At 38.4% G+C, this 26,942-nt stretch overlaps 1 protein-coding gene across 2 annotated transcripts in view; it reads left to right on the top strand.

Moving 5' to 3' along the window:
* Positions 1-26,942, top strand: part of Hao1 (hydroxyacid oxidase 1) — a 49,756-nt gene that overhangs the window by 10,855 nt on the left and 11,959 nt on the right. For both annotated transcript variants that reach the window (XM_021193425.1, XM_029536657.1), the window contains exons 3-4: positions 11,356-11,611; positions 19,055-19,230. In XM_021193425.1, the coding sequence (XP_021049084.1) occupies positions 11,356-11,611; positions 19,055-19,230 (432 nt within the window). The remainder of the gene's footprint in view (positions 1-11,355; positions 11,612-19,054; positions 19,231-26,942) is intronic.

Here is a 26,942-nt window from a genome sequence, read left to right as displayed (position 1 = left end):
CTTCAGGAGATTCAGGAGATGGTGTGTGTGTGTGTGTGTGTGTGTGTGTGTGTGTGTGTGTGTGTGTGTGTGTTATGGTGAGTGGGTAGCAGGTAGGAAGGGTTTCATAGCAAAACAAAATGACCTGCATCACCATAAGACCCAAGAAACAAAACCAAAGAAAGAAACCAATGAAGACAGAACACAAGAATCCGGAAAAGCCCCAGAGAAGAGTAAATGATTTTTACACTTAAAAAAACAAAAACAAAACAAAACAAAAAACAAACAAAACTGGTTCTGAATAAATCCATTTAAAGTTTCACCAACTACCAAAGACAGTTCAAAGTATATAGTTGGCCTCAAACATTTTCCTGATGTTCCATGTTTTTTAAAGCATGTTTTAAGGCAGCGGTTGGAGAGCCAGGACATGGGGTGAGCACCTGTGTGCACTTGTGTTTTTACTCACACTGCACCCCTGGGATATGAAATGGAAACATATTTATCTTTGAATCTTGGTGAAGACACCGATAAATATTTGGTAAATATTTCAGAAATTGAGAAAATGATACTTCAAAGCCAGTGGAAAGATAGCCAATATTTATCGAACCATTGACGTGTCTCAGAAATTTGAAATTTATCTCACCTATTGCTTAACACTATCTATCCTAAAAAACAGTCACATGAATCCCTAAGGTCTGATCTTTAACTCTATTAATGTGGAAACCAAGGCTGGGTGACATTAAACGTTTTGTTCAAGGCTGTTATTCCACTAGTCGATGCTGACTGTGATATCCTGGTCAACCACCGGTATTTCCTAATATCATTAACTGGAGCAGAAGGTCCAAGGCAGGCCCTATGTGCCAATCTAGGAACATGAATCCAAACCATAGCAGTGTTACCCTTTTGATTTTGGGAAGAAGAAATAAACCAAAGAAAATGAAAGCCATTAGGAAATACTTGGTAGCCTTGAATTATGCATTAGTTTCTAAAACTCTTATGAAGCAGAGGTGTGTGACTGGGAGCACCACAATTTCTTTTTTTGAGGCAATATACTGTGACTAAAAGATTTGCTCCAGAACATTATTTAACCTTATAATTCCAACTTAACAGCTGGAAATTGTTCTAATATTTAGTGAATGGAAAATGTCCATAAATAAGAGACTTTAGCCCCCTCCTTCTTTTCTTTCTTTCTTTCTTTCTTTCTTTCTTTCTTTCTTTCTTTCTTTCTTTCTTTCTTTCTTTCTTTCTCTCTCTCTCTCTCTCTCTCTCTCTCTCTCTCTTTAGTTTTTGTCTTTATTCTTCAAGGAAGAAATTACTTCTGTATTTCACTAGCAAACAGTGATCACAATCTTAGCAGCTGATAAAATAGATGCTATGGTTAGATTTGGCTTCCGTGTTGCAAGATGGGTAGACCACTCCAATTTCTCTTGTCTGTTTCATTGTCAGTCAGCCTAGCTGTTAAGAGCTGAGCCATTTCTTCAGCCCCAAGTCTGATTTCTCAAATGCGTGTTGCTATATTTCCAGGGAAGCTCTCTCATTGTATGCATAGTGACCATAATCGAACTTTACAATATTCCATGGAGTAGCATAAGCCTACTTATTTAATGATTTTAAACACAGGGAATAATAATGAAAAAATATTTATCCTTATATTTCTAGCTTGTTATGTGGATAAAGACCACACGAGGGAGTACTGGGACCTTATATAGAGAAAGTCACCAGTGTCTAATGTGTTCCAGGAATGCTCAGCATATTAGCAAATTATTATTACACTGTCAAAAAAAAAGTTTTTAAAGAAATCCCCTCCGCTGGATGCAATTAGAGGCTACTGCACAGGATTTGATGGGCCGTAAAAACATTAAATCTAAACACTTTCTTTTTGAGCCTAACACATTCCAGAGTGAAGTTTGGGATTCAGCTGTGATTGGCTACCTATTAAGGTGCAGGTGGAAGGGAGACACACAAAGAGCTATACACTTCAGAGAACGGAGCGCAGTGGAGGACAGCGTTCTAGCTGTTGAATTTTCTGGATTTTCCGAGATTAAGTGGTCAGCCTTCTCACCGACAGACAGACAGAGCACTCAGCAGGAAAGCACTGTCATTTCCTTTGCTTCCAACTCAAAATGATGCCGTTTTGAAAGTTTTATTGATTTATATATTTATGTGTTATTCTAGGTGGCCAGGGAGATGTATACATTTCAACATTCCTACTAGGAAAAGAACCTCATTGTTCTCAGTTTTACAGAATCCAGGCAAAGCAGTTGCTTGCTCAAAAAGACATTTTTTTTTTTTTTTTGACTTTTCTGCATGTGCAGGGTATTTGCTGTCCTAGGTATAATGCTTGGATTTTACGTTTCTGCCACTGCTCCTCAAAATGGGCCTGCAGGACTGTTGCCATCATCATGATGGGGAGGAGAAAGGGATGTGTGGGCAAGGACTAGTCAGTGGTGGGCAGAAGGTTTAATCTAGGTATCTCTCTCTCCAAACTCTGCCGGTTATATTGTCCATTTTAACTAAGAAAAAAACAAAATTTGGAACAAAAGGGAACAGATCACCTCACATTATATTAGCTAACCCTTTGGAAGGGAATATCTTATTTTGGTAAAAAAATGAGCATGCCAACAAGTAAGTTAAAAACACAAAAAGAACTAGTCTGTGCTTTTAAAATATCCTTACTTCAAGTAATTTTAGCTCAGTTTTATGGTTTAAATCTGCTTTTCTAGAAATCAAAAGTAATGGATGGGGCACATTTCATATGTATACATACACACACAACACACATACACAGACACAAACACACACTCAAATACAAACAGTATATGAAAGACTACTATGCCATATTGCCTGTAGATGTTCCTGACTTAACAATAAATGGTATCCTGCTAAAACAATTTTAAGTTGAAAATATTGTTCAGATAAAATGCACTGAATGCACTGAATTCACTGAACCCCACGGCTTAGTAGTTCACACAGGTTGCCCAGTCTTTCTTTTAGTGACTGGAACTTGTAGCTCACAGCTACTGATCAACATGGCAAGCAAGAGAACGGTCTTTGGACTATTGCTGGCCTGAGAAAATACTAAAGGTCAAAGTTTGAGGTCTGGGTTCTGCTGAATGCCTGTTATTTTCCTTCTGCCAGGAACAAGAAAACCATAAGCTGACATGGTGTAAGTTAAGGAGAATCTGTAATTAAACAAATAATTTCATATCTAAAAATTCATAAAAGCTAAAATTCCATTTTTTTTATCTGAAAGTTAAGTTTAGTATCAAAATCACTTTTCGGGAAATAAAAATTGTTCATCAAAAATGGCTATTAAAATTAGAACTTAGCTCTATTATAATTAGAACCATCATCAAGTGGTATGATATTAAGGATTGGCCACAAAAATGTAAGCAATTGAGTAGCTTTGTGAAGAGCATGTGATTGCTTTTTTGATTTCCTAGTGGATGTCAGAGTGTGACAGTGAGCAATTGGAGTGTACTGTGTCCTAACACTGAGGGAGTTAAGCTGTGAGAGTTGATTGAACTCACCAGGGATAGCCTTGGTGATCTTCAAAGTCATTCATCATTAGGAAGTGTCTGACTACAGGGTGGTCTCTTTCTCATTATCTACCAGTTATATAGGAACTGGACCACTCAGCACAGAAGAATGACAAAACAGGTGAGGTGATGTTTTACTGTAATACAGTGTTGTAGTTGTGCCCTAGCGGTGGGCTGGGACAAGGCAGGCAGGTCTAAGGAGTCATTGGGATTGATGGGTCTTTACAAACACTTCTGTATGTTAACAACAACAACAACAAAAAATATCAAAGCACAGTGGTAGGCTAGTGTGAGCCTGGAGAATGTACTGCTCCAATTTGGAGAAAGAATCATGTTAAAAGAATTGTAAGATTAAGCCTCTTTCCCTCACCTTTGTTGAAAGTACTGAAATTGATTAAAGTCCTTAAATGTTAAAGTTTGTTTGACCATTTCTAAATAGTTTGAACGTAATTTACAGTTCACTTAGTTAATTTCCTCAGAACTCTATTTTTCCAGAGAAGCCTAAGAATACTTTGAGACACTCTCACAACTTTGGTCATGCCCTTAGTCCTTGCAAGATGAAAGGCTGACGCATGCAAACGGACATTAAGGTGTATGTTTTTGCAAGTACTTCAGCATGTCAGACCTTGAATTTAGAGCACCCAGTGGCTTGGTACTCTGTCACTGCATATTTTCCCCATTACACAGGACTTCCTGTGCAGATGACAAAATTCGTTTTCAGCACAGATGTTTTGGTGACTAAGTTTTATAGGAGCATTTTAATCAAATGCATCTTACAATGTTTTAGACCTTTTGAACAAATTAGAACTTTCTCCTTGCTTCTTTGCTTCTCTCTCTCTCTCTCTCTCTCTCTCTCTCTCTCTCTCTCTCTCTCTCTCTCTTTAAAAAATGTAACTTTGAAAACTCAAGTCTCTTTTCCCATAAAAGAGAGATAATGGTCAAATAAAGCATTTCAAATCAGGTTATTTCAAATTGTTCAGTGTTTGGGTCTCAGTCATAGGAGGGTCTCTCATGAGTTAATGTTTTGAATAATAGTCATAAGTTTACCGTTGATAACCTAATACCCTATTTATAAGACTCCTGGACTTGACATTATATATTTGGAAGCTAGTTTATAATTGGTAAATTGGAATTTCCCAGCTTTGGGTAACCACTCCTTCTCCCTTTCCATCTTTGGACACTTAAATTTGGATCCAGTCCTCAATGTATCCTTCTAATCTGAAATCTAGGAAGCTGGGGAAATAATGGATAAACCAGCTTATGAAATACATCTAGTGATGGTCAAATGAACTGAGGCTAGTCACCCTAATGCAGTTTAACTCCTCCACAAAAAAAAGAGTAAGAAGTGAATATAGAAGGATACGTTTTCAATAATGGTTGAAATAAAGGAACCTGTCCCCAATCCAGGGGCCCAATGGCACTGCTCAGTCATAAGGCAGACCTCACCAGGCATACTGTTTTGTTGAGCTATTAACATGTTTCTAGTTATGGAGGCTACTGTACATTGGACTTCAGAATTTATGTTAGCTCATTTTTTATGCAGACAGTTACAGATTCGAACAGAGTAAGAATGCAGTTAATACTTCGCTGGAAGGTGGCTTCGTGGATCATACTGCTTGCCTCATATGTAGTCCCGCACTAGTGTACATGATTTAACTGTAGTAAATACACTTTATTTGGGTAGATCTGAGAGCTGAGCACTGCTATCATTACTCCACAGCCTGGTATGTGGGTTGTTTATTTGCTAGTGGACTGAGTTTCTCATATACGTTTGATAATGGTCCCTTGTCAGGCATATGATTTGCTCATGTTTTCTTCCAGTCCACTAGTAGTCTCTTGTTAACTGTTTTCTTTGTTGTACTGAGACATGTAGGTCAGTGAAATCCCTTGAAAACTAAAAAGCAAGATTAAAATGTGACCCAGTCATCCCACTTTTGTAATACTTAAGGTTATTTAAATTAGCATGCTAAATATACAGTTGTAATCTCATGTTCAGTTCAGTCTTATTCAAAATAGCCAATGTGAAAGAAACTAAGATCCCATTAATGGATGAACAAATAAAGAAAATGTGCTATGGATGCATGAACCATGAAATATTATAGAATTGTAGAGTAAAGTAATAGAAACTGAAGCTGTGGTTGGAGGATGAGCATGGAGAAAGGAGAATGACAATCAGAGAATAGGATGATGTGATAGAAATGAGAAGCCAGAGTTCAGAATGAGAATGGGCAAGGAAGGAGTTAATCAAAGTCTAGCGTAGACTAGAGGAATAGCCATTGGGAAACTATTGGGTTGCATGAAACTACTCTGAATACGGATATATCATATATTTTAAAATTTGCTGAAAGAATAGGATTTTTAGTGCTATGGGTTGAACTCAAAGCCTTATTATACATACTATTCAAGTCTCTACTGAGCTACATACCCAGCCTTGAAGAACAGATTTTTGATATTTTCATCACAAAATTAGTTGCATATGTTACTAGCATAATTGATTATCTTTTACTATGAGTGTACAAGTCAAAAGATCACATTGTATCACCATAATACACACAATTGTCACTTATCAATTAAAATTCATAAATATATGTATATGAAAAAAGGAAACATTGCTGAATAGGGCACTTTACCTTAAGATGACGTTAAGGAGTGTCTACGATAAAATATGAAGAATTTGACAGTGCTCCTGGTTTTCCTTTTCCATATTGCTGTAGAAATTACTGCACCTAACCCATCACAGTCATGTGACCTCAGCATTCAGCTGTGCCTGTCTTAGGGAAGTGAAGATCAACAAAGACTCAAGACCAAAAAGCATTGTTGTGCACAGCTAGCTCTATAAACAAGCTTAGCTCAATCCTCCCCAACCCCATGTCACAATCTGTTAAGTCCTTTTTTATACTCCCTGTAAACATTACCTGTCCTCCAGCATGTGCATCTGTTTCAACTGACATCACTCTGCCAATCAGTCTGAGTTTGTGGAAGTGACAAGAAACCACAGCAAGCACAGAACACCACCAGAAGTTTTTTTTGTTGTGTTTCATTTTATGAATTCAGGACAAATGGAGCTCAACTATACTATGTAAGGCAGACCAATACATACATGTAAAGAATCTCTCATCATGTGTCCTTTCATGTGCTTGCTTTAGCAAGACATCCTTTCACCTGTGTCTGCTTCAAAACAAACAAACAAACAAACAAACAAACAAACAAAACCTTCATTCAGGAGTCTACCTTAGTCACTCCTGCTAAACATTCCTTCACGCGTTTGCCCCACCAAAACACCATCCAACCAACTTTCCAAAGAACCTGTAAATTTTTCTACTTCAAAAAGGTTAGCTGCACATGGTACCACGGATCTGAAATCCCAGCACTTAGGAGTTTGTGACAGTGACAAGAGGGTCTCTTGTTCAAGGTCAACCTAAAATACATACCAAAATTCCAGCTTAGACTGGGTTGCAAAAGACCAAACAAAGAGCTTTCCTCTGATATTTTAGGGTTCTATTCTTGATGTTATGCCTTCAGGATGATAAAAAGAGCCAGTAAAAATAAGAAACCAAAGTTCCAAGAGGTCACACGGGATTCCCATTTACTTGGCAGTGTATTCTTCTAGATATGTTATACTAAACCTGTTATTATTATCATTGTGCACACTTGCGTGCGTGTGTGTGTGTGTGTGTGTGTGTGTGTACATGCATGTCAGTCAGAGGGTAAATCTGTAGAGTTGGTTTTCTCCCTCTACCTTTGTGTGGATTTGGGGGGTTAAACTCAGGCTGTGAGGCTTGCCTGCAAGTGTTTTACCCTCTTAACCATCTCCCTAGCTCTGGATATGTTAACTTTAGGATGCATTGACTACCATGAATCTTCAATGCTGCACCAGTACTAGAAATCCTCACCCCTGGAAAGAGCCAGGCTGGGCTTTCAGAGCAACAGTGCCTCATGTGAGAGCTCTGTTCAGCTGTCAGTGGCACTGTGGAAATGCAAAATCACCTTGCAGTCAAGTGATGAACAGCCACCATCTGGGGATAAAGAAGAAAGCTGAAACCTATCCTTTGTAGAATTAAACCTGCCTTTGAGAGATGCAGGTCACAGATTCAGACCTCACAGGGACACTCAAAACTTCTTGGGAATAACAGGATGAGAATATCTATGTACATAAATCACCAGATGATTTTTCTCACCAGAACTTTGGGACAAAGATTGCCCATGCTCAGGTACTTTAAAAGAATTTAAAAAGTGTAATCTTTATCTCCAAAAATGCCCAGTGAGCTAAAAGGGATGATCTCTTGGGTGAAGGTGATATGTGAAATCCAGAACAGCAAAGGACTTTAACCCATGAAAAATGATGCTTAGATACAAGCATCTTATGCTGTAACAGGCATGGATGCTGCAGGGTGTGCCAAGTATTATAGAAGTCACTGGTCTGTAAAAGCTCCAAGGAACAATTGGAGAAGGGAAGAACTGAAGGCGTGATGAAATACTTTGGTACTTTTGAAGGACAGAACAATAATTACTTCTCAGCTATGATTACTTACCTATGAGGATGGAAGTACATAAATTTTCTTTTCTGAGATCAGATGTAGCTGAGGCTGGCCCTAAACCTTCTCTGTTGCAACAGGAAATCCAGACTTGCCTTAAAATTGAAAACTTCATACCTCAGCTTTCCCAAGGACTGTATAACAGAGATGAGTAATCACATTTCTGTACATTTCAATACACAGAGGCATCAAAATATCATTTTCAGATCTGCATTTACTTGATTAGACACATTTTCAGTTCTATCTCTAAATGGGCTGTTTAGTTTGTTCTAAAGTAAAAGTATGTTGAAAAATAACAGTCCTACTGCACTAGTAATTTTCTTTGTGCAGGACAAGTTATCACAAGTGAATAGGAATCAGAGCGATCAATAATGGTTGTTCAAGAAGCAGGGAACCTCCAAAGATGTCTCCTCTATTTTTCCTGGTTGTAATAGCTTTGCTTCAACAGAAATGATTCATCATGCTCAGATTCTGCTAGTCCTTCTGTTGCCAGTAGGCTCTTATTAAATCAACATTTGTTTGATTATTATTGCCACCAGAGACAACTGTAACTTAGAATTTATGGTCCTCATCTCCAGATTTCAGCCCCTATGATGTTAGTTGTTGAAAAAGCATGCTGCCTGTGACCATTGCTCAGTGACAGCATTCAGGAGTAAGCATGTCCTAGGTTTGATCTCCAGCCATGGAGGGCAAAGTAAGTTTGAAGACATTAGAGCAGGATGGGTAGGTAGCTCCAGAGCTGGGAGCAATGGAGGCATGGACAGCCCTCTTTTCTACGGACAGCTGTACTTAAGTGATTATGGAAAGGTATTTAAGAATGTTGACACCCCAAGAAAATTGGAAAGTTAGTGTTGTTTTTTTTGCATTGTTTTTTATCGTTATCACAACCTCTATGGAATGCCTGTAGATACTTCTAATATGCTAAAGAGAGTCCTTGAAGAAATCCATGTTACCACTGGTAGAGCAGTGATTGGGTACATGGCTAACTCCATGAAGGTTCCCAAAGAAAATATCTAAATATCTCCTTTGCTCATCCTTTTGTGAGGAAATACTTTTTATCTGTGCTTGGCTACTGGGAGAAAATCATGGATACCAGTCCTAGACAGATAGGCACGTTGAATTTTTGTCTGTCTTTGCTGCCCAACTCTATATGACCTTAGTTAGGTCACATCTTCAGGACATCCTTTTTTATTTTATTTACTTATTTATTTATTTTTGTGGTAATATGATAGCTAGAAGTTCTGACTCAAGCATTCAATGCCCTCTGGTGTTGTTTCCACATTGCTAAATTTAATGAAAATCAGACAAGGATCCAGATGTATTGTTATCTAGCAAAATGTGTTTCTTATGGACAGTGATTTTCAAGCCATGAGAACCTATTATAGAAATTCTCAAACAAAGCTCCTGGGATGAACAGGGTCAAAAAAGGCATGGTGCACTTCAGCTCACATATTTTGTTTGAGATGAAGATACCATCAAAGGTATTGGAAAAATAAGGTCCATGTTTCAAAAATCAAAGCCACCTTAAAAGCACTCAAATTTAGACTTCTAATCTCATAAGCTGATGTTCATATTTTAGTGTTCTAGTGCAGTCCAGTGTAGATGGCAGCAGCATATCTGAATTAGTCGAACTTGGGGTACAATAGGGACTGATGGAGTAAGAGACTGTTGGTTGGACCATGAGGCCAACTTTTATAAGCTCTCCAGGAAATCTGGTTGCTGGTTAAAGTTTGAGCATGGACGCTCTTGAACCTCTCAGAGAAACTTCATAAACACCTTCTCCCTTGATTCCCCTTATTGTCTTGTGAGTGTCACTTGGGCAAGTACATTCGCTCCCATTAGACATAAGGTAGCCTTTCATAGATGAATGGCTATGGATGTTTGCGTTCTACCTCTAGGAATTTTCTGGATAGCATCCAAACATCAAATCAGCCATTCCTTCACTAAATTCTTACTACTTTTTAGGGAGGAAGTCCTATAACCCATGCTCTTTTAAGTCTTCCAATACAATGTTGCTACCTTGCTCAAAAGGATGAATCTGTTCTTGATGTCTAACATACACATTTTTAAAAGAGGGCTAAAAGGTAGAATGTATCTTAGTAGACACTTAAAAAAGAAATTCAGAAATACAAAAAGGAAGGAAAAACTGAACTCACCATGGCTTTATAACTCATTAATGTTTCATTTGTTTAGGTGAGTTATAATTTGTACAAATATGGAATCATGTAATAAATGTTGCTTCTTGAGTTTTTAAAAATCTATCTACATATTGTTATTGTATTAAGATACATCTATTAGTATTTTTTAAAAAGATTTATTTTATGTCTATTAGTATACTGTAGCTGTCTCCAGACACACCAGAAGAGGGCATCAGATCCAATTACAGATGGAAGATTTAAATAAACAGGAGTGATAGGATTTCTTCCCTAACAGGTGGTAAGAGTTTAAGAGGAGCCAGTGCTCTTAACTGCTGAGCCATCTCTCCAGCCCTATAAGTATTTTATAATTATAGCAACTAGAGTTCTCCAGAGAGATGGGATCAATACTATCTCTCTTCCAATATAGAACAATATCCTCTATCTATCTATCTATCTATCTATCTATCTATCTATCTATCTATCTATCTATCTATCAATCTATCTCTATACCACTATTTAAGATAGAGACTTACTTTTAGGACTTGGGTTACATAATGATGGTGGCCCCTAAACTCCAAATCTGCACACTAAGTAGAAGGCTAGTTAATTGATGAAAAGTGATATTAAAGTCAAGTTGAAAGGTAGTCAGCTGGGAGAATTTCCTTTCCTTCATATTTTACAGTTGAGGCCACACAACAGCAGGCTATCTGCTTTGCTCAATTCTACAATTACTTTAAATGCACATTTCAACTAAAAACATCTTCATGGTAACATCCAGATTTATTTGACCAAATATCTGGGCACTATGCCCTAGACAAGCTGACACATAAAATTATCCTTCACAACAGTGCTATCCTTAATGGTTGTATGCACTTTATATATTAATTACATACACTATAACCAGTACCCTAACATAGTCATTTATATTGCTCTTAGGGTTTCCACCTTTATCTGTAGCGCATCCTTGGTTATTTACTTATTCGTCTTCAAATGAAATAATAAACCCAGAGTGAAATTCAATGCATGTTTTATGTATTTATGCTTAAAGATTTAATTTCATGTTGACAGGTTGTATTTGTAGAGTTCTTCCCCCTTGAATTAAACAGTAGTCTTAGGAGAAGGGACTGTGCTAGGTCCATCTCAATTTTCTCCATTTCATTACAGCCTGTCAGACCATGGGAACTGGCATGATGCTGAGTTCTTGGGCTACTTCCTCAATAGAAGAAGTGGCAGAGGCTGGCCCAGAGGCACTCCGCTGGATGCAACTGTACATCTACAAAGACCGTGAGATCAGCAGGCAGATAGTGAAGCGAGCTGAGCAGAAGGGTTACAAGGCCATATTTGTGACTGTGGACACCCCTTACCTGGGCAATCGCATTGATGATGTGCGGAACAGGTTCAAGCTGCCGCCACAACTCAGGTCAGTCTGATCTCACAGACTCAAAGTGAAGTTTCTCTTTTTCTTTCCCGGACCACCTCCAGAATCTGCTTCCTTCCTTCCTTCCTTCCTTCCTTCCTTCCTTCCTTCCTTCCTTCCTTTCTTTCTTTCTTTCTTTCTTTCTTTCTTTCTTTCTNCTTCCTTCCTTCCTTCCTTCCTTCCTTTCTTTCTTTCTTTCTTTCTTTCTTTCTTTCTTTCTTTCTTTCTTTCTTTCTTTCTTTCTTTCTTTTTTTCTTTCTTTCTTTCTTTCTCTCTTTCTTTCTCTCTTTCTTTCTCTCTTTCTTTCCTTCCCTATCTACTTACTTACCTACTTACTTACTTAATTACTTACTTACTTACTTTAGTTTGCAAGTAGATACCACAGAGAATTAGATCTCCACAGAGACATTAAATATAGAGATATTAACTGTATCATTAAAAGGATCTCAACTAGAAATGATTGGCTCTGTGTTTTAGAGAAAGTTCTATTTGCTTGGGGATACCACCCATTTGAGCTATTCCAACAGGAGGGATTACTGTATATTTGTAAAAGATTTTATTATGAAAGTCCATTGAAGTTTGGGGGAAATGTGAAATAGCCTACAGATAAGTATTGTATAGGTCACAGTTTTATTATTGTAATTCTGGTACCCTAGTTCTCTGTGGAAATCAAAGACTCGCATTCATCATTTAGTTTTAGTTGAAATAGGAGCAGCTAGGGCAAGGAAGACTGACAAAAGGACAAAGGCTTGGAGGCAGAAGAAGCCATGCATTTGATCCTTAATCTTCCACTTCATTCTGTTCCTCTTTCATGTGGTTCATCCATGGATCAAGACTCATTCATTCACTTACTCATTCATGTTGGCAAAAACCATGCATCAAATAATTTAAGATTGAACTGATATTTCATCAGGATATTCAACCTTCTATTGACTTTAAACTGTCCCTTCCCTGGTAGCATTTTAGGAACCTGAGTCAAAGACAGGCCTCAGTGGAACTCAGTGAGAAAGGAGTCCAGGTTCTTTCAGCTTGAGCATCTTTCCTCATTGTTTTCTTTCCATATTTTATACCAAAAGGGCTTCTTCTGCATTTTTCATAGCATTTGTGGTACATGTATGATGTTCGTTGGGACTATATGTATCTAAACAGACACCAAACCTTTGTGTTAGTCGATGATATTTGATGTTATGTGACTGTAGATGCCTTCCAGGGAGTCTAGGCTTACTCCACGGAGACCACTGCTCACTCTGTCCATATTTTGTTTGTGTTTGGAACAACTAGGACTTTAAAGACAGAAGAAATCTAAAAGAATACAAACAAAGGAAGGCACATGTAAACATCCTCTGTTTCATCTTCTGAAAGAATTAAAAATGAACAGAAGCAAAGCTCAGGTCAGGTTTTCCCATAAAGAAGACAGATCACTGGAAATGTGACTTCATATGCATCATGGGCAAGAGTGCCCAGCCTGTGTAAGGACCACAAAACTGACACTTACCATGGCCACCAACATACTTAAGAGACTTTAAAGTTCCACACATAAGACTTTGCTATTGCTGTTGTCAACTGGCGATGTCATTAGTGGGAAAGCTTGTCACTCCCAAACAGATTTTGGGGACATTATTTCTGTAGGTGGTACCTCAAGTAAGCTAATGAAAGACTTAGTAGTAAAGCTTGGCCACAGGTCTGATGAATAGGCTACCTAGATATGATGTAGGGAACAAACAACTTCCAATTTCTCTACTATGCAATCTATACCAGCTTTCTTTATTTTGACGGCCTTTTTTATAGACTTTCTAAAATAATTAGTTTCACACTGCCACAGTTTCCTCTAGGAAACACTCACATTTCCCTTTGGTCATTTGTGAGGGATTGTCCCATTTCCTCTTTTCCTAATGACATCACTCTTGACAACAGTGATGGTGATAGAACCCTGGAGTTTGCTTTGTGCTTCCTGATCTTGGTAGCAAACGCATGGGCATCTAGTCTTGTGGGCAAGAGAATACTGTTGTGTATCCTGGCTGGGACCCCTTGGTTCTCAATGCAGGGTGACTACATGATGAGATGCAGGCCCTCCCCCTCCCCCTTTTCCTTTGCCCCTGGACTTCTGCCCAGATGATGTGGAGAGCCATGAAACAAAGACCCTTTTCAGCTGTTAGTGTTCAGAGGAATGGCCCAGCTTGTCACAGTTCTGTTCTGAAGATGATCAAATCACGAGCAACACATCCAGGTTATGGGGAACACGTAAAACATCCTGCAGCTGGGCACACCCCATCTGAGCCTCACACTGGCAGGGCTTGTCCTGAAGGCATCACGGCAGTCAGTGGCTCCTGCTCAGCAGCACCTCAGCAATCCACACTCTGTTAGAAGACAGAGCACACAAACTGGAGGTCAAGCCTTCCGCTTGAAGCTTCCTTCCCCCCCCCACGCCCCCCAATTCATCTGTGAACAGCACGATATGAAATCAGTTTCTTTTTGCACTGACCTGACTCATAGAAGGTGAAGCCTGCTTTTCAGAAGTGAGGTTTGGCAAGGGAGGGAGACAGGAAATCCAGGGGAGAATGAGTCGCTAAGCCTGGCTCTTTCCAGCCCTTGCTACTTCCTCTGCCCGGGTGGAGGGGAGGGCCCTGACTCTTGGCACCCGGGAGCAGATAGAGGGGAGGGCCCTGACTCTTGGCACCCGGGAGCAGATAGAGTTCAGAGGGTTGGTAATAGCCACTTGGTCTATATGCAAAACATATGCGTGTGTGCTCTTTACAAACCATGCAAAGTGAGAGACAGAAGGCAAATCCTCCTCTCTGGAAGAAGCAGAAATAAAGCCAGTTTACCACGCAGATTCTGGAGCCTGCGAGGCAGAGGCATTTTGCCTTGCCCATGCTCCATGGACATGATTTATTACTTGGGTTAAGATTTGTCTCTTCCCTTCCCTCCACAGTACCAGACAGTTTAAGGAAAAGTGACAAGAGCGAATCATTGTTAGGAATACACACCCAGGCAAAAGGAGTCCATCCACACCTGATCCCTGGAACCTGATACCTTCCTTGGAAAAAAGTGAGCTTGGCAGAAGGGATTGCGATAAGGATCTGGAGACGGGAGATGACCCTGTTCCATCACATTAGACATTGTATGCAGCGAAGAGGTTTTTGTTCCGGGGAGACATTCATGCTGGGGAGAGGAGTTGAGATGCTAAAGCAGTTTGGAATCACGTGCTCCAGGGGAGCTGGGCTGTCCACTGTGAAGACAGATGGGGTAATCTATTCTTGTCTAGACAAAGGGACTGGATAACCCTATACACCTGAAGTTGAGCTCATGGAAAACCATTTGGGTCTTTCTAACCTTTGAAAAAATATATAATACATTTGTAACATTACATTTTTTTTTTGCTTGGTTAACTCAATCTTTTTTTTGTTATTATTTTCTTTATTTACATTTCAAATGCTATCCCGAAAGTTCCCTATACCCCCCCCCCTGCTCCCTTACCCACCCACTCCCACTACTTGGCCCTGGCCTTCCCCTGTGCTGGGTCATATAAAGTTTACTTTTTTGTTTTGTTTTGTTTTTGTTTTTGTGTTTTGAGACGGTGTTTCTCTGTATAGTCCTGGAACTCACTTTGTAGACCAGGCTGGCCTCAAACTCAGAAAACCGCCTGCCTCTGCCTCCCAAGTACTGGGATTAAAGGTGTGTGCCACCACTGCCCAGCTGTAACATTACAATTTATTTTTATGTGTATGAGTATTTTGTTTGCATGTATATCTGTGTAGTGTGGTGTCCCACTGAGGTTAGAAGCAGATACTGGGTCCCTTGGAACTGGTGTTATAGATGGTTGGGAGATGGCATGTAAGTGCTGGGAATGGAACATAGATCTTGGAAAAGCAGCCATTGTTCTTCACAGTTGAGCCATATTGTCAGCCCTCAAATTTACAACATTGTAAATCTCTACATCTGTGGTCATTTGTTACAGTAGCAATGACAAAATAAATGTAACCTTATTGAGTTCACTTTTATAGTAGCTTTACAATGAGTTCTGCCTTTGTTGCCACACTTAACACATGGACTTGAGACTGTGCCAGTTGGTTTCCCTCCTGTTCTACCCCGTTGTCCCCCCTTAGTTTGCACTGTACTTACATTCCAACAAACTTGACAATTTACAGGTTGATTGTTTCTGTGACAGATGGAGACCTTTTACTCTCTTCTTTACTGGTATTTACAAAATATCTAAAACAGTTGCAGATAATAGTAGGTGCTTGGCATGTAATTGTTTAATCAGCATATGAAATTTCCCAATACATATGGTATTTCCCCAATATACGATAACTAGGGAAAAGTTGAATAAGACTGGAACTCCAATCTTATGGCCCTGGTCTGTCTTTAGAGCACTTGGTCACACTGAGGAGGAAGTGACCAAGGCTCGCTCTGAACACTGTGATTTCCTAGGCACAGAAGAAAGGCTGATTGCCTGTTCTCATCTCCTGGGAACTGGGAACCTTGCTTCCTCTTTACACTCTGATGAAATTGCAAACTTAGCTGATTTTTATTTTGTTTTACTTTATTTTGGGAGTTTTCAGTATAGAGATGTGACTTTATCCCTAGTATTACATTATCAATATTTATAAATCGTATGTTACCATCAATGCTCATTCTTATTAGACTATTAGTATCTTTCAACATATTTTTTAGTAACTATTATCGTCGCTTGATATTGATTTATTAAATCAAAGCTAATTTTTATGTTAGATTATAAACTATACTAAGAGCCACTCCAGGCATAACAATTCCTTTACAAGGAAGAAAATTGATCTCTTTGCAGTATTTACCAGCTCAGGATTCTGAAAATTAACTTCTAAATAGATATGTTGATATTTTGGTGTTGTGTTTTTCATTCTTTACAAAATAAGTATCAGAAGGTACTTTAAGGTTTAAGGGTAATATATTATACATATATATGTATATATATTCTATATGTATATATAGTATATATATTAGTAATATATTATATACATATATATGCACACATATATGTCACAATCTGAATAAAAATAGCATTCTTGGCAGTTTCTTTCAGAGCCATCAGTAAAACACTCCGTCGCGGTTCTCTGTCAAGATATCTGAAAACTTTTTCTTGGCTTCTGGCTTTGAACAAAGTTTAGAGTAACAACAAGGCTTCATTGTGCCCTGAGATTTCTGTAAGGCAACATTCATTCAAGTGTTGATCTGCATTGCACAGTCCAAGAATAACAACAGTTATTTATATAATTTTATCCATGTTTCTGTTTTTTCCTATCCATCTCACCCTTTCACCCGCCCCTGCCGAAGCACTGCTGCCTGTTTGGAGTGGGGGCAGGGATACTTGCAGATGGTTTCCCTTTTGTCCCTTCATGTCTGATGATGGGATAGATTGTGCTTTTTTCTTTTAACAATATTATTTATGTTTGGAGTTTAGTATCGTTGACATAATAGTGTAAGTTTCTCTCCCAAGAATACACTTATTGAACAGAAAGCTTAATTCAATTCACATTAAGGAGACCATAGAAGACCTAAGACTGTGACACACTGTATAACCCTAAGTGCGTTGACAAATGGATAAGCTCAGGCATTCCATCAAACGCCAATAACTAGATGGGTGTCAAGTATTTGGGGATGCTTTATGTCTTTATATCCATGAATCTTCAGGAGTATGTCCAGAAGAAGTTGCCATGATACAATGGCTTGGATAGGGTTGTTTGGAACTGAAAATTAATGTCCTTGGGATAGTCTGTCTTCCCTAAGTACTCCATTAGTCATTTTAGGTGAAGTATCTCAAAGTGTAAACTAAGTATCAACCAGGTTTGTATGAAAAGAAGATCTATAAATGATTTGAAAACAGAACTCCTAGATCCTTCTATCTTCAGACATCCAGATTTAGTCATGGCTCCAGGATCTTTTCTATATTCAATGGCAGACATGGTGGAGGGGTAAATGAGCTAGGATGAATTCAACAGTTGTGTTATCACATAAGAATGGGTCACAGCTCAGTTAAAGTGTGTAGGAGAGCAAGTTGAGTTCCAGTGATTCAAGAGAAGTTGTTCATGTAATTAGTTTGCAAGTAAATTGGAGGATTGTAGCCTGCTAAGCCACATGGAAGAGACCATCTGCATGGTCACATTGCCAGTCATCCATGGGATATGATCAGAACTGCAAGCAGAATGAACTTTGTCTTTAGCTTGGGTCACTGTTCAAATAAATCCAAGAAGGGCATGCTAGAGTGAGGAAAAGGATACCAAACATAGAGGATCCACTAGTAGTCTTGGTCATGAGTTAGAGAGCTACTTGGTCAAAGTAGAACAACAAGTTAGACTAGGAGAAGTTGACAGCTCAGCAGTAGCAGTCTAGGCTGTGGCTCCCTGGGGACTAAACAGCCACTGGCCAAGTGTATTTCGGAAGGTGAAGATTGCTGGCATATAGGGAAGTATGAGCAGGAGAGGAAGGCAACAATGGGAGGGGGATTTTGTGAAGACCGATTAAACTGTGGGCAACTGAAGCACCTAATCCGGTGAGAATATTCTGTGATCATATGCATGCTATATCTCAGAGTGAGTCTACCCAGAGGTGCAGGAGATGACATTTCCACTTTGCTGGGTGGTAATGAAAGTCTGGCAGTAAGACACACACACACACACACACACACACACACACACACACACACACACACACACACACACAGTTGGTGATCACTTGAAAGTCAGGCTCTTGTCAATGTTCTCTGGAAGAGCAGAGTTTGAGACAGTAACAAGGCAACCAGAGAGGACAGGAGGGAAACAAGAGACACTCCCAGATCTCCATCAAAGCCTACAGCCCAACATATCTCAGCCAAGAATATATGGTTAGCAGTCAAATAATCCAGGCCAGATCCCCAATAATGTCCTGAGCTAGTTTTATTCTTGGTCACCGCATTCTGCAAGTAAGCTACTATTTTCTATATAAAACAGGAATTGTGGTGATTCAATGTTACCTTCTAAGAGATTTTCAAAAGGAGAAATGTGCAAATATGAGTATATAAAAGGCCTTTGTAAACCATAAGGCAAATGGTTTATATTATGCTGAATGTGCGTGGCTGGCTGAAAATAGCATCCAGTCTATTGTCTGTAGCTGTAAACTGACTGAAACAGAAAACATTAGAATGTGGCCACATATTGATAATCAAAACTGATTTGTCTGAATAAGACACGCTTACATAAAGTAAACTTTAGTTGGCTAGTTGAAATCACTGGATGGTCACAGTTAGAACATACTCCTATACCAAACTAGAAATTTTGCAGACAATCAGCCTGTAGGTGGCTGAGTACACTACAGAAAGGGAGACTTCTTTTCTTATTTTTCACCAAGTCAAATATAAACTGTCTGTAATTCCTATTCTATGTATCAAGTCAGATATAAACTGTCTCTAATTCCTATTCTATATATCTATTCTAGGATGAAAAACTTCGAAACCAATGATTTGGCATTTTCTCCTAAGGGAAATTTTGGAGACAACAGTGGACTTGCTGAATATGTGGCACAAGCCATAGACCCATCTCTCAGCTGGGATGATATTAAATGGCTCAGACAATTCACATCACTGCCTATTGTTGTAAAGGGCATTTTGAGAGGTTTGTCATTTCTCTACTTTGCTGTACACTGATTTTTACAATCATTTATGGATAAAGTCATGGCAGATGCCCTATCATTTGATAAAACAAATGATATTATAAAAAACAAATGATACTATAAATTGAAAGATGTATCAGCTTCCATTTCTCTCTCAAAACATTTATGTATGTCCATATGCCTTCATGGCAGAATGTGCACTAAGTATGAATAGAACCTTGAGATGTCAGAGAAGGGCATCAGATATTATAGAACTGGTTTATAGGCACTTGTGAGTCACTATATGCGAGGGGAAACAAACCTGGATCTTATGCAAGAGAAGTCAGTGTTCTTAACCACTGAGATCTCTCTGTAACCTTTCTAGACATCTGATTCTCTCCTTTGGTTTTAGTAAATCTCTTGACTGTGGACAATATTCTGGGATAGAGTTGGACTCCCACTAAATAGGAAGTAATTTCTTTCCAAAATATTGGAATGCCATTGCCTTATTTTGGAGCTGTTACTGAGTCACAGAGCTTGACAGAACCTAAACAGAACATTATGAGCTCATTGCTTTATCTGAAGGCAATAGTAGTTGATCTCAGTCTAAAGAGAAGCCCCGCACATGGCACTGTGGCCACCAGAACTATTTCAGGAGAACTTTTTTCTTTTTATTGCCTTCCTTCCTATGACTAATTTTTGACTAACTTTTGAATGTGTCAGACTCTACGCAGTCTCTCTTTGGAGAATGGTAGAAGATTGTAAAATTCCAAGTTATTAAGCTGCGGGTATTAAGAAATCGGGCTCTGAATTTGACATTTACACATATTTAAATTCAGCTGGAAACAACAAAGATGATAATGACTTTTCAGTAGTGTGTTCATTCATGGAAATGTCTTCTCACCTTTAAAAATATTTAAAACACCTCTAAAAAAGATGTGGTCCTAAGGAAACTACCAAAATTAAGTTTAAAGTAAGGAGTTTGAGTAAGAAACTTTGAGATGAGAGTGTCTACAAAAATCTAAGAATCTAAAGATACAGATTTAATGTGAACATATGCCTTCACGTCCATATGTGCACTACATGTGCATAGAGCCTTAGGAGGTCAGAGGAGGGCATCAGATCTTATGGAACTGGGTTATAGGCACTTGCAAGCCTCTGTAGGTGCTGGGAACCAAACCTGGGCCTTCTGCAAGAACTGTCAGCGTTCCCTATTCAAGTCATGTGTCCCTATTCTAAAGCTCTGGGCTTGTCATCTACTTTGATTCTGTCATCTAATTTATATAGAAGTGAAGCTCATAAAAGTTAAGGGAAGAAAATGAGTCCAGTGCTACTCTGGAGTAGTGGAAAAGTGGTTAAACAGAGCTCAGTGTTAAGTTTTGCTTTTGAATTAAAGAAAAGTTATACTCTTCCCCGTTGAGCACCGCTGTAAGAGAATCACTGTAGATTCTACTCCTCAGTGTGCACCCTGCATCGCACACTGCTTGATGAACTGCACTTACCTCATCAGTGATGACTGTTACTCCCAATTTTTAGAGCTATATATAATCAAAGAAATTCAGCCTGGAAGTTCTGTGCCATTCATTCATTCATCCACTCAGTTATGCATTTATTATGCTATCTTTGTGCTGACTTTTGAAACATAACAACTTGATGGCCTGGGCCAAAATTATAAATGTTTTTACAGGAAATGTTTGTGGCAAAACATTTGGAGTATAATAAAATAGAGAATATTCTGATGGTGAGATATGAATCTATAACATAGACTGCAGTAGACATAAAGTGGTATCAGGCAATTTTAAAGGTAGGCTAAATAATCTTATTTCAGGGTGAAAGTTTACGGGGATGAGTTTTGCAATCTTATCAGATCACCAAACTCTTCCAGACTGAAATATTAGTAGAATGTAGATAACAACTTAGGTAACATGCACTCAGACTAAAGAATGTAGACTTAAGGAGGAATTAGCAACCTAATTCATTCATGCCTTCTGCAGTGGCCCTAACACCATGCATAGTCACCATCCGGAAGTCAGGGAGCACAGCTATCACGTGGACTGATTGTGTGTAAACTCAGAACAATGCTGGTAAGAGACTGGACATGGGCAAGTGATTAGAAGAATAATACAATTGCTTCTAGAGGAACTGGTCTAAATATATGAAGATGTATGAAAGTGTACTCTAGTTCCCAGGCTAGCTGAATTAAACAGGGGACAGATGAAGTAACAAGGTCATTTCTGAAGTCTTGTCACTTAATTGGCATCACAGTTCTGTGTTCTCAACTTATATCATTCCATACAACTTTATCCCATGGCATAATCAAGCAAATCTGCTAACTTAGGTTTGATAACAAGTGGTCAGTTGAAAAGCACTTGCACATCTGGATCTGTAGCTTGCAATCTCTGTACCCCCATCTATCTCTGAACCCACACTATCACCCAGCAACACCACCTCTCTTCTTATCCAAATGGGTCATCTGCCTCATTTCTCCAGGCTTTCACAATATTCAGCATATAATAGATAAAGTGTTCCCTAGGTAAAATTGTTGCCTGGTGAAAACAATGAGTCTGTCTAATTAGAGAGAGCTCCAAGGGCAAGATGAAGATTGTAGGGTTGGAAAGGAAGTTATTCATACATGTAAAGTTTATCCTGTCTAGTTTGTAACTGTTTACTTCACTTATTTATTAAACAAAAATCATCTCCGTGACAACAAATGTATCAAGTAACACATATGCTCAGCCTGAACTTCAGGAAAAGCTGAGGCAGTTCTGAGAAGCCCAATTCTCATCCATTCACAGGTTTTTACTTAGAAGTCACATGGGTGGACTGAGATAATTTCTTCCCCTCTCCTCTCCTCCTGTCCCCTTCCCTTCCTTTTCTGTCCTTTCCTTTTCCTTTTCTTTTTTAGCAGAAGAACAGAGCGTCTGGTTTTGGGATGTGAAACCATTGGTAGCTGGGAAGTTCTAGAAGCATCCACCCTTTTTGGGAATTGCACTACCATTTTGGGAATTGCATTTTAACAAAATGCTAATTGGAATGAGAGATGTTAAAATCTGCCCTGGGAGAACATTAACAATTTTCCAACCATGTGCTTCAGACAGGATTTTGTCTTCACTAGAACTCATGCCTACAAACAAACAGAATCTATGAGCAAATTCATAGTGCTTCTTGGAGTTTCCTTTCTTTAATTTTTTAAACTGTTTTTCACTTTCATTAGGAGTTTTTGCTTTGAAGAAACACTTCTCTAATTAGATCTTTTCACATATACTAGGTTAGAAAATTCCTAACGAATATTACTTCATTATCCCTGGATTATTTTCAAAAGTGTTGATACATATCCAAAATATTTTAGTTCTTAAACTTACGCAAGTTACTGAATCCCCTAGTGCTTGAGGTTAGCCCTATGGAGTTTAAACTTGTCTTTGGTAGTTTGAATATGTAAAACAATGTATGATATGATGGCGCACAGTGTACTACCCTGTGACGACTGTCTTTCTTAAACACTCAACTGACTTAAGGACAAAAGCACAAAATTAGAAGGCCACATCATGTTCTCTGAGGATTAATGAAAATGTCAATGATTTGTAAATATTTTGCCAAGCCAGAACATTGTGACCCTTTAAGTAGCTTTTTGGTCTGAGTTATAAAATAAATAATTAAATTAAAACTTAAAACACAAACTCATGGTTAGGTTTCATAAGCAGTTAACAAATAAAAAACCCTTTTATCTGACTGTGTTTCTTCCTGTCTCATACACTCATAATTCCGTCATAACAAGCCATTCTGTCATTTGCCCAACAACCCAGCAGTGCCTAGAGAACATGGAAAATGACTCTCAATGGTCTGGATGACATAATTTTTTTAAAGTGTCATTTCTTCAAATGGAAGAGCCTCTCTAATCTTATCCTGGCTAAAGTATGACTTCCTTGTTTCAACACATTCAGTAAGTGAGTCTTACCCAACTTTCTCTACCTGCTGAATGGAGTAGCACCTACTCCTTCTCATCCTAGGAAAATAGAAATAGAAGTTCCTTTATATCTGAGGGTCCAATGTGTGCTGGGCACTTTCTGAACACCCCACTTCTTCACTCCACAAAACCATATAATGGGGATCACTGTCTTCACTGGGTGGTTTAAGACACTGACCCAGAGAAGGCAAGGGAGTCTCTGCTCACACAGCAGAGGGGCTCTGGACTTAAACAATCTTAGTTGCAATTTTTAAAAATATATTTGGCTTGATATCTAGACAACCAGAAGCAGGTACAGCATGTTAAAATATATTTTGGCTACATCTATATTTTAAACATCCTACTGTACCATATTTCCTTATGGCTACAATGTCAAGTGTGGTGGTATCTGCCCGTCACAAGTGGCAATATAAATTAATAAAGATTAAGTTACTGAGTCAGGTGGCCCCATTTCAATTCTTTTCTATTTTAATTTTTAGTTAGCATGCAAGGTATTGAGTTCTATTATAGGAATTTAGAACCCAATTTTTACCTGTTTGGCTAAGCCTCTATCCCAATTTTCTCCACTTACCATCCTGGCCTCCTTTCTACTCTCCTTCCTGTTTTATATAGTACATGTCCTGTTTCTTTCTTTCTGTTCCTCAGCTCTTCCTTTTTATGATCTCATGCTCTTCTTTCTATTTTTTGTGGCCTAAACCCACATGGGTGGTTACATATATGTGAACACCGAAGCCAGCATATGCATTCGAGCGAGAACACAAATATCTGCCTTCATGTGTCTACATCACCATGCTTAGTTAACAATCGTTTTAGTTAACAATCATTCTTGAAAATGACAGTATTCTCTGTAGTTGAATAAAATTCCATTGCGTATATGTATTGCATTTTCAGTTTTCATTCATGAGTTGAGCAGCTAAGTTGATCCCATTTCTTGGCTCCTGTAAATACAGTAGCAATCTACATGGATGTGCAAGTATCTGTATGAGCATGTAGAGCACTTTGAGGATGGCCCCAAGTGGTTTAGCAGGGTCACCTTGTGGTTCCGTATGTTCACTTTTTAGTTTTCAGGAAGTCATCACTCTGACACTCCATGGTTCTGTGATCATTTTCACCCCCACCTCCACCCCTATCCCAGCAGTGAATACGTGTTTCTGCTCCTTCACATCCTGTCTTTTGTTTGCTTGATGATAGTCTGGTTAACTGAAGTCAGATGGACTTGCCAAGTAATATTTATGTGCATTTCCCTGTTGGCTAAAAGTTTTGGACTACTTAAAATATTTACTGACCATGTGTGCTCGTTTGAAAAGGTATCTTCCTTTTATTAGCCTAGACTGACTGGTAGTTTTGCTTGTGTGGAACTTTTCAGAAATGATTATTTCTCTATAGTTAAAATTGCATTTTAATGTGTATGGGTATTTTACCTGTATGTATGGTTGTGTATCACATGCATATGTACATGCATTCACATGCATACAGTATCTCATGCAGAGGCGATCTCCTGGAACTGAAGTCATAGACAATTGTCACTGGGTACTGAGAACCCAACCTAGGTCCTCTGCAGGAGCAGCCAGTGCTTCCAACTGTCGAGCCATCTTTCCAGATCATGGTACTTAAAACTCTCAGTTTTTTAAAAAATACATATTGTAAATATTAACATGCTGCTTGAAGTACAGCTGACAATTATTTTCTCCCATTCTATGGGATTTTTCCTCCTTGGTGGATAGTTTACTTTGTTGCATAGAAACTCGATAATTTCATGTACTACCATTTGTTAATTCATAGGACTTTCCCTGAGGAATTGAAGTCTTTTTCCCCAAATCTTTATCTGTTCCTAAATTTTGAAATAGTTTTTCTATCTTTCCTTACAGCAATTTAGTGTTTCTGGTTGTAACTTTTTTAAATTCTTTTTTCTTTTATTCTCTTTGAATTATTTTCTGCATGCAGGGTAGAGTATATGGATATAATTTTATTCTTCAGATATCCAGTGTCACCAGTTCTAGGCTATCCTTTCTCTAGTGTTAAGTGGCCATATCTATGTGAACATTTCCACCATCACAGGAAGTTCTACTGAACCAGATACATATACACTTAAAGCCAGCTAGTCTAGGTATCTTACTGGCAAGGTCTTCTGATTATCTCCTTCCTGAGATTAAGGGTGGGCCAGCATACTTATCTGGCATTTACATGGGTCCTGGGAACTTGAACTCTGGCCCTCAGTCTTGTATATCAACTGCTTTATATGTTGAGCTATTTGCTCAGTCTGACTTCTTAATTACTTAAGAGGAAAAGTAGAACATAAAAAAGAGGTATGAAACACTAAAACTAAAACAAAAATGAAATTCTTGAGTAGTTGAACAAAAGTCAGGAACATTTCCCCAAATAAACAAAATAACAATGAAAATAAGACCAATACACCATTATAGCTAAGTAGATATTAGATACATAGATGGGTATAAAATGTCAAATATCTAACTGACATACTTTTTAGATAGAAAATACACAAAGAAAGGACAGGAAGACATTGTTAAAGACAGACAAGTCTAAATTTCGGTGATGTAAGTCATTAGACTAAGAAAAAAATCATACCTTATCATAGATGATATGGCAGAAAAATAAAATGTATATAAAGTGAGGTAAATCAAGTAAACAGTTTATTATGAAGGACTACAGAGAAGACTGTCATCTGTCTTCAGGTCAACGATCGTTCCCATCAAAGAAGGAGAAAAGACTGTAAAGTTCTATGAGAGAACAGTTGCCCAACCTTAAGTGTGTTACAGCTTATCTAGGGAAGCACATGAACAGAGGGATCAGTCAGGGTTTGCCAGGTGGTTTCTCAGTGAACTGTTCTGGGGCAGCTATTGATGAGCATACTACAGACAAAAACGTAAACCAAATGAGAGCTTACCTCCTTCTGTTTGTAAGAGATTCAAAGCAGAGAAAACAGGAGAGTGAAGCTGGACAGGCCAGAGAGAACCCACTGAAGAGCAAAGCAAGAAGGCAGCGAAGTCTAAACAGCTGTCGAGGGATAAGAGGAGGTACCCCAAAGGGCTTAGATTGGAATAACGGAAAGGTTTGAGACTCAGAAACTCAAGTCTCATAATAACTAGGACAAAAGGAAAACAATAAAAACTCTGTGTAAGTCAAGTCATGTACCAAAATCTGTAAGTCCAAGTGTAAAGCAACAATGAAATGCAAAGTAGGAATGGCTGATATTGGTAGCCATCTCGGTATCCTCTTTCTTCCACAAATTTAACAAATTTCTTCAATAAATGAAAACAATATGACTAAAGAAATTAAATTATGAGCAGATGAAGTTTTTCCTTTTTCTATCCAAAAGATTGACAGTTTTCATCAGTGCCAATAGTCTGCCATAGTAAATAATTCACCAGTTATGTTGAGAGGACTAATCCAGCAATGTCAAATGGTTAGAACTCTTAAGTTCACCAAAAGAATACATTTAAACCAGTCACTCATATGAAAAAAACACAGACCATTTCCCTTTATAAAATGTCTTTGGGGCTGTAAATCAGAGCTTATACTTGCTAATTTTATTTTAATCTCTTAAAAGCTACAGGATAGAAAAGCAATTCTTCTTTTTCTGTTTCATATATATGTACCATATTTGCATAATTTCCCCTTATTCTCCTCTCTCTAAATACCCTGTGATACCTTTTTTTTTTTTTTTTCCAAATTTATGGTCTCTTTTTCTTTAATTAGCAATGTTTCACACACACACACACACACACACACACACACACACACACACACACA

This window comes from Mus pahari, chromosome 3 (genome assembly GCF_900095145.1).
Source record: "Mus pahari chromosome 3, PAHARI_EIJ_v1.1, whole genome shotgun sequence".
NCBI lineage: Eukaryota > Metazoa > Chordata > Mammalia > Rodentia > Muridae > Mus > Mus pahari.
Note: the sequence above shows the minus strand (reverse complement) of the source record. Positions and strands in the feature narration are given on the sequence as shown.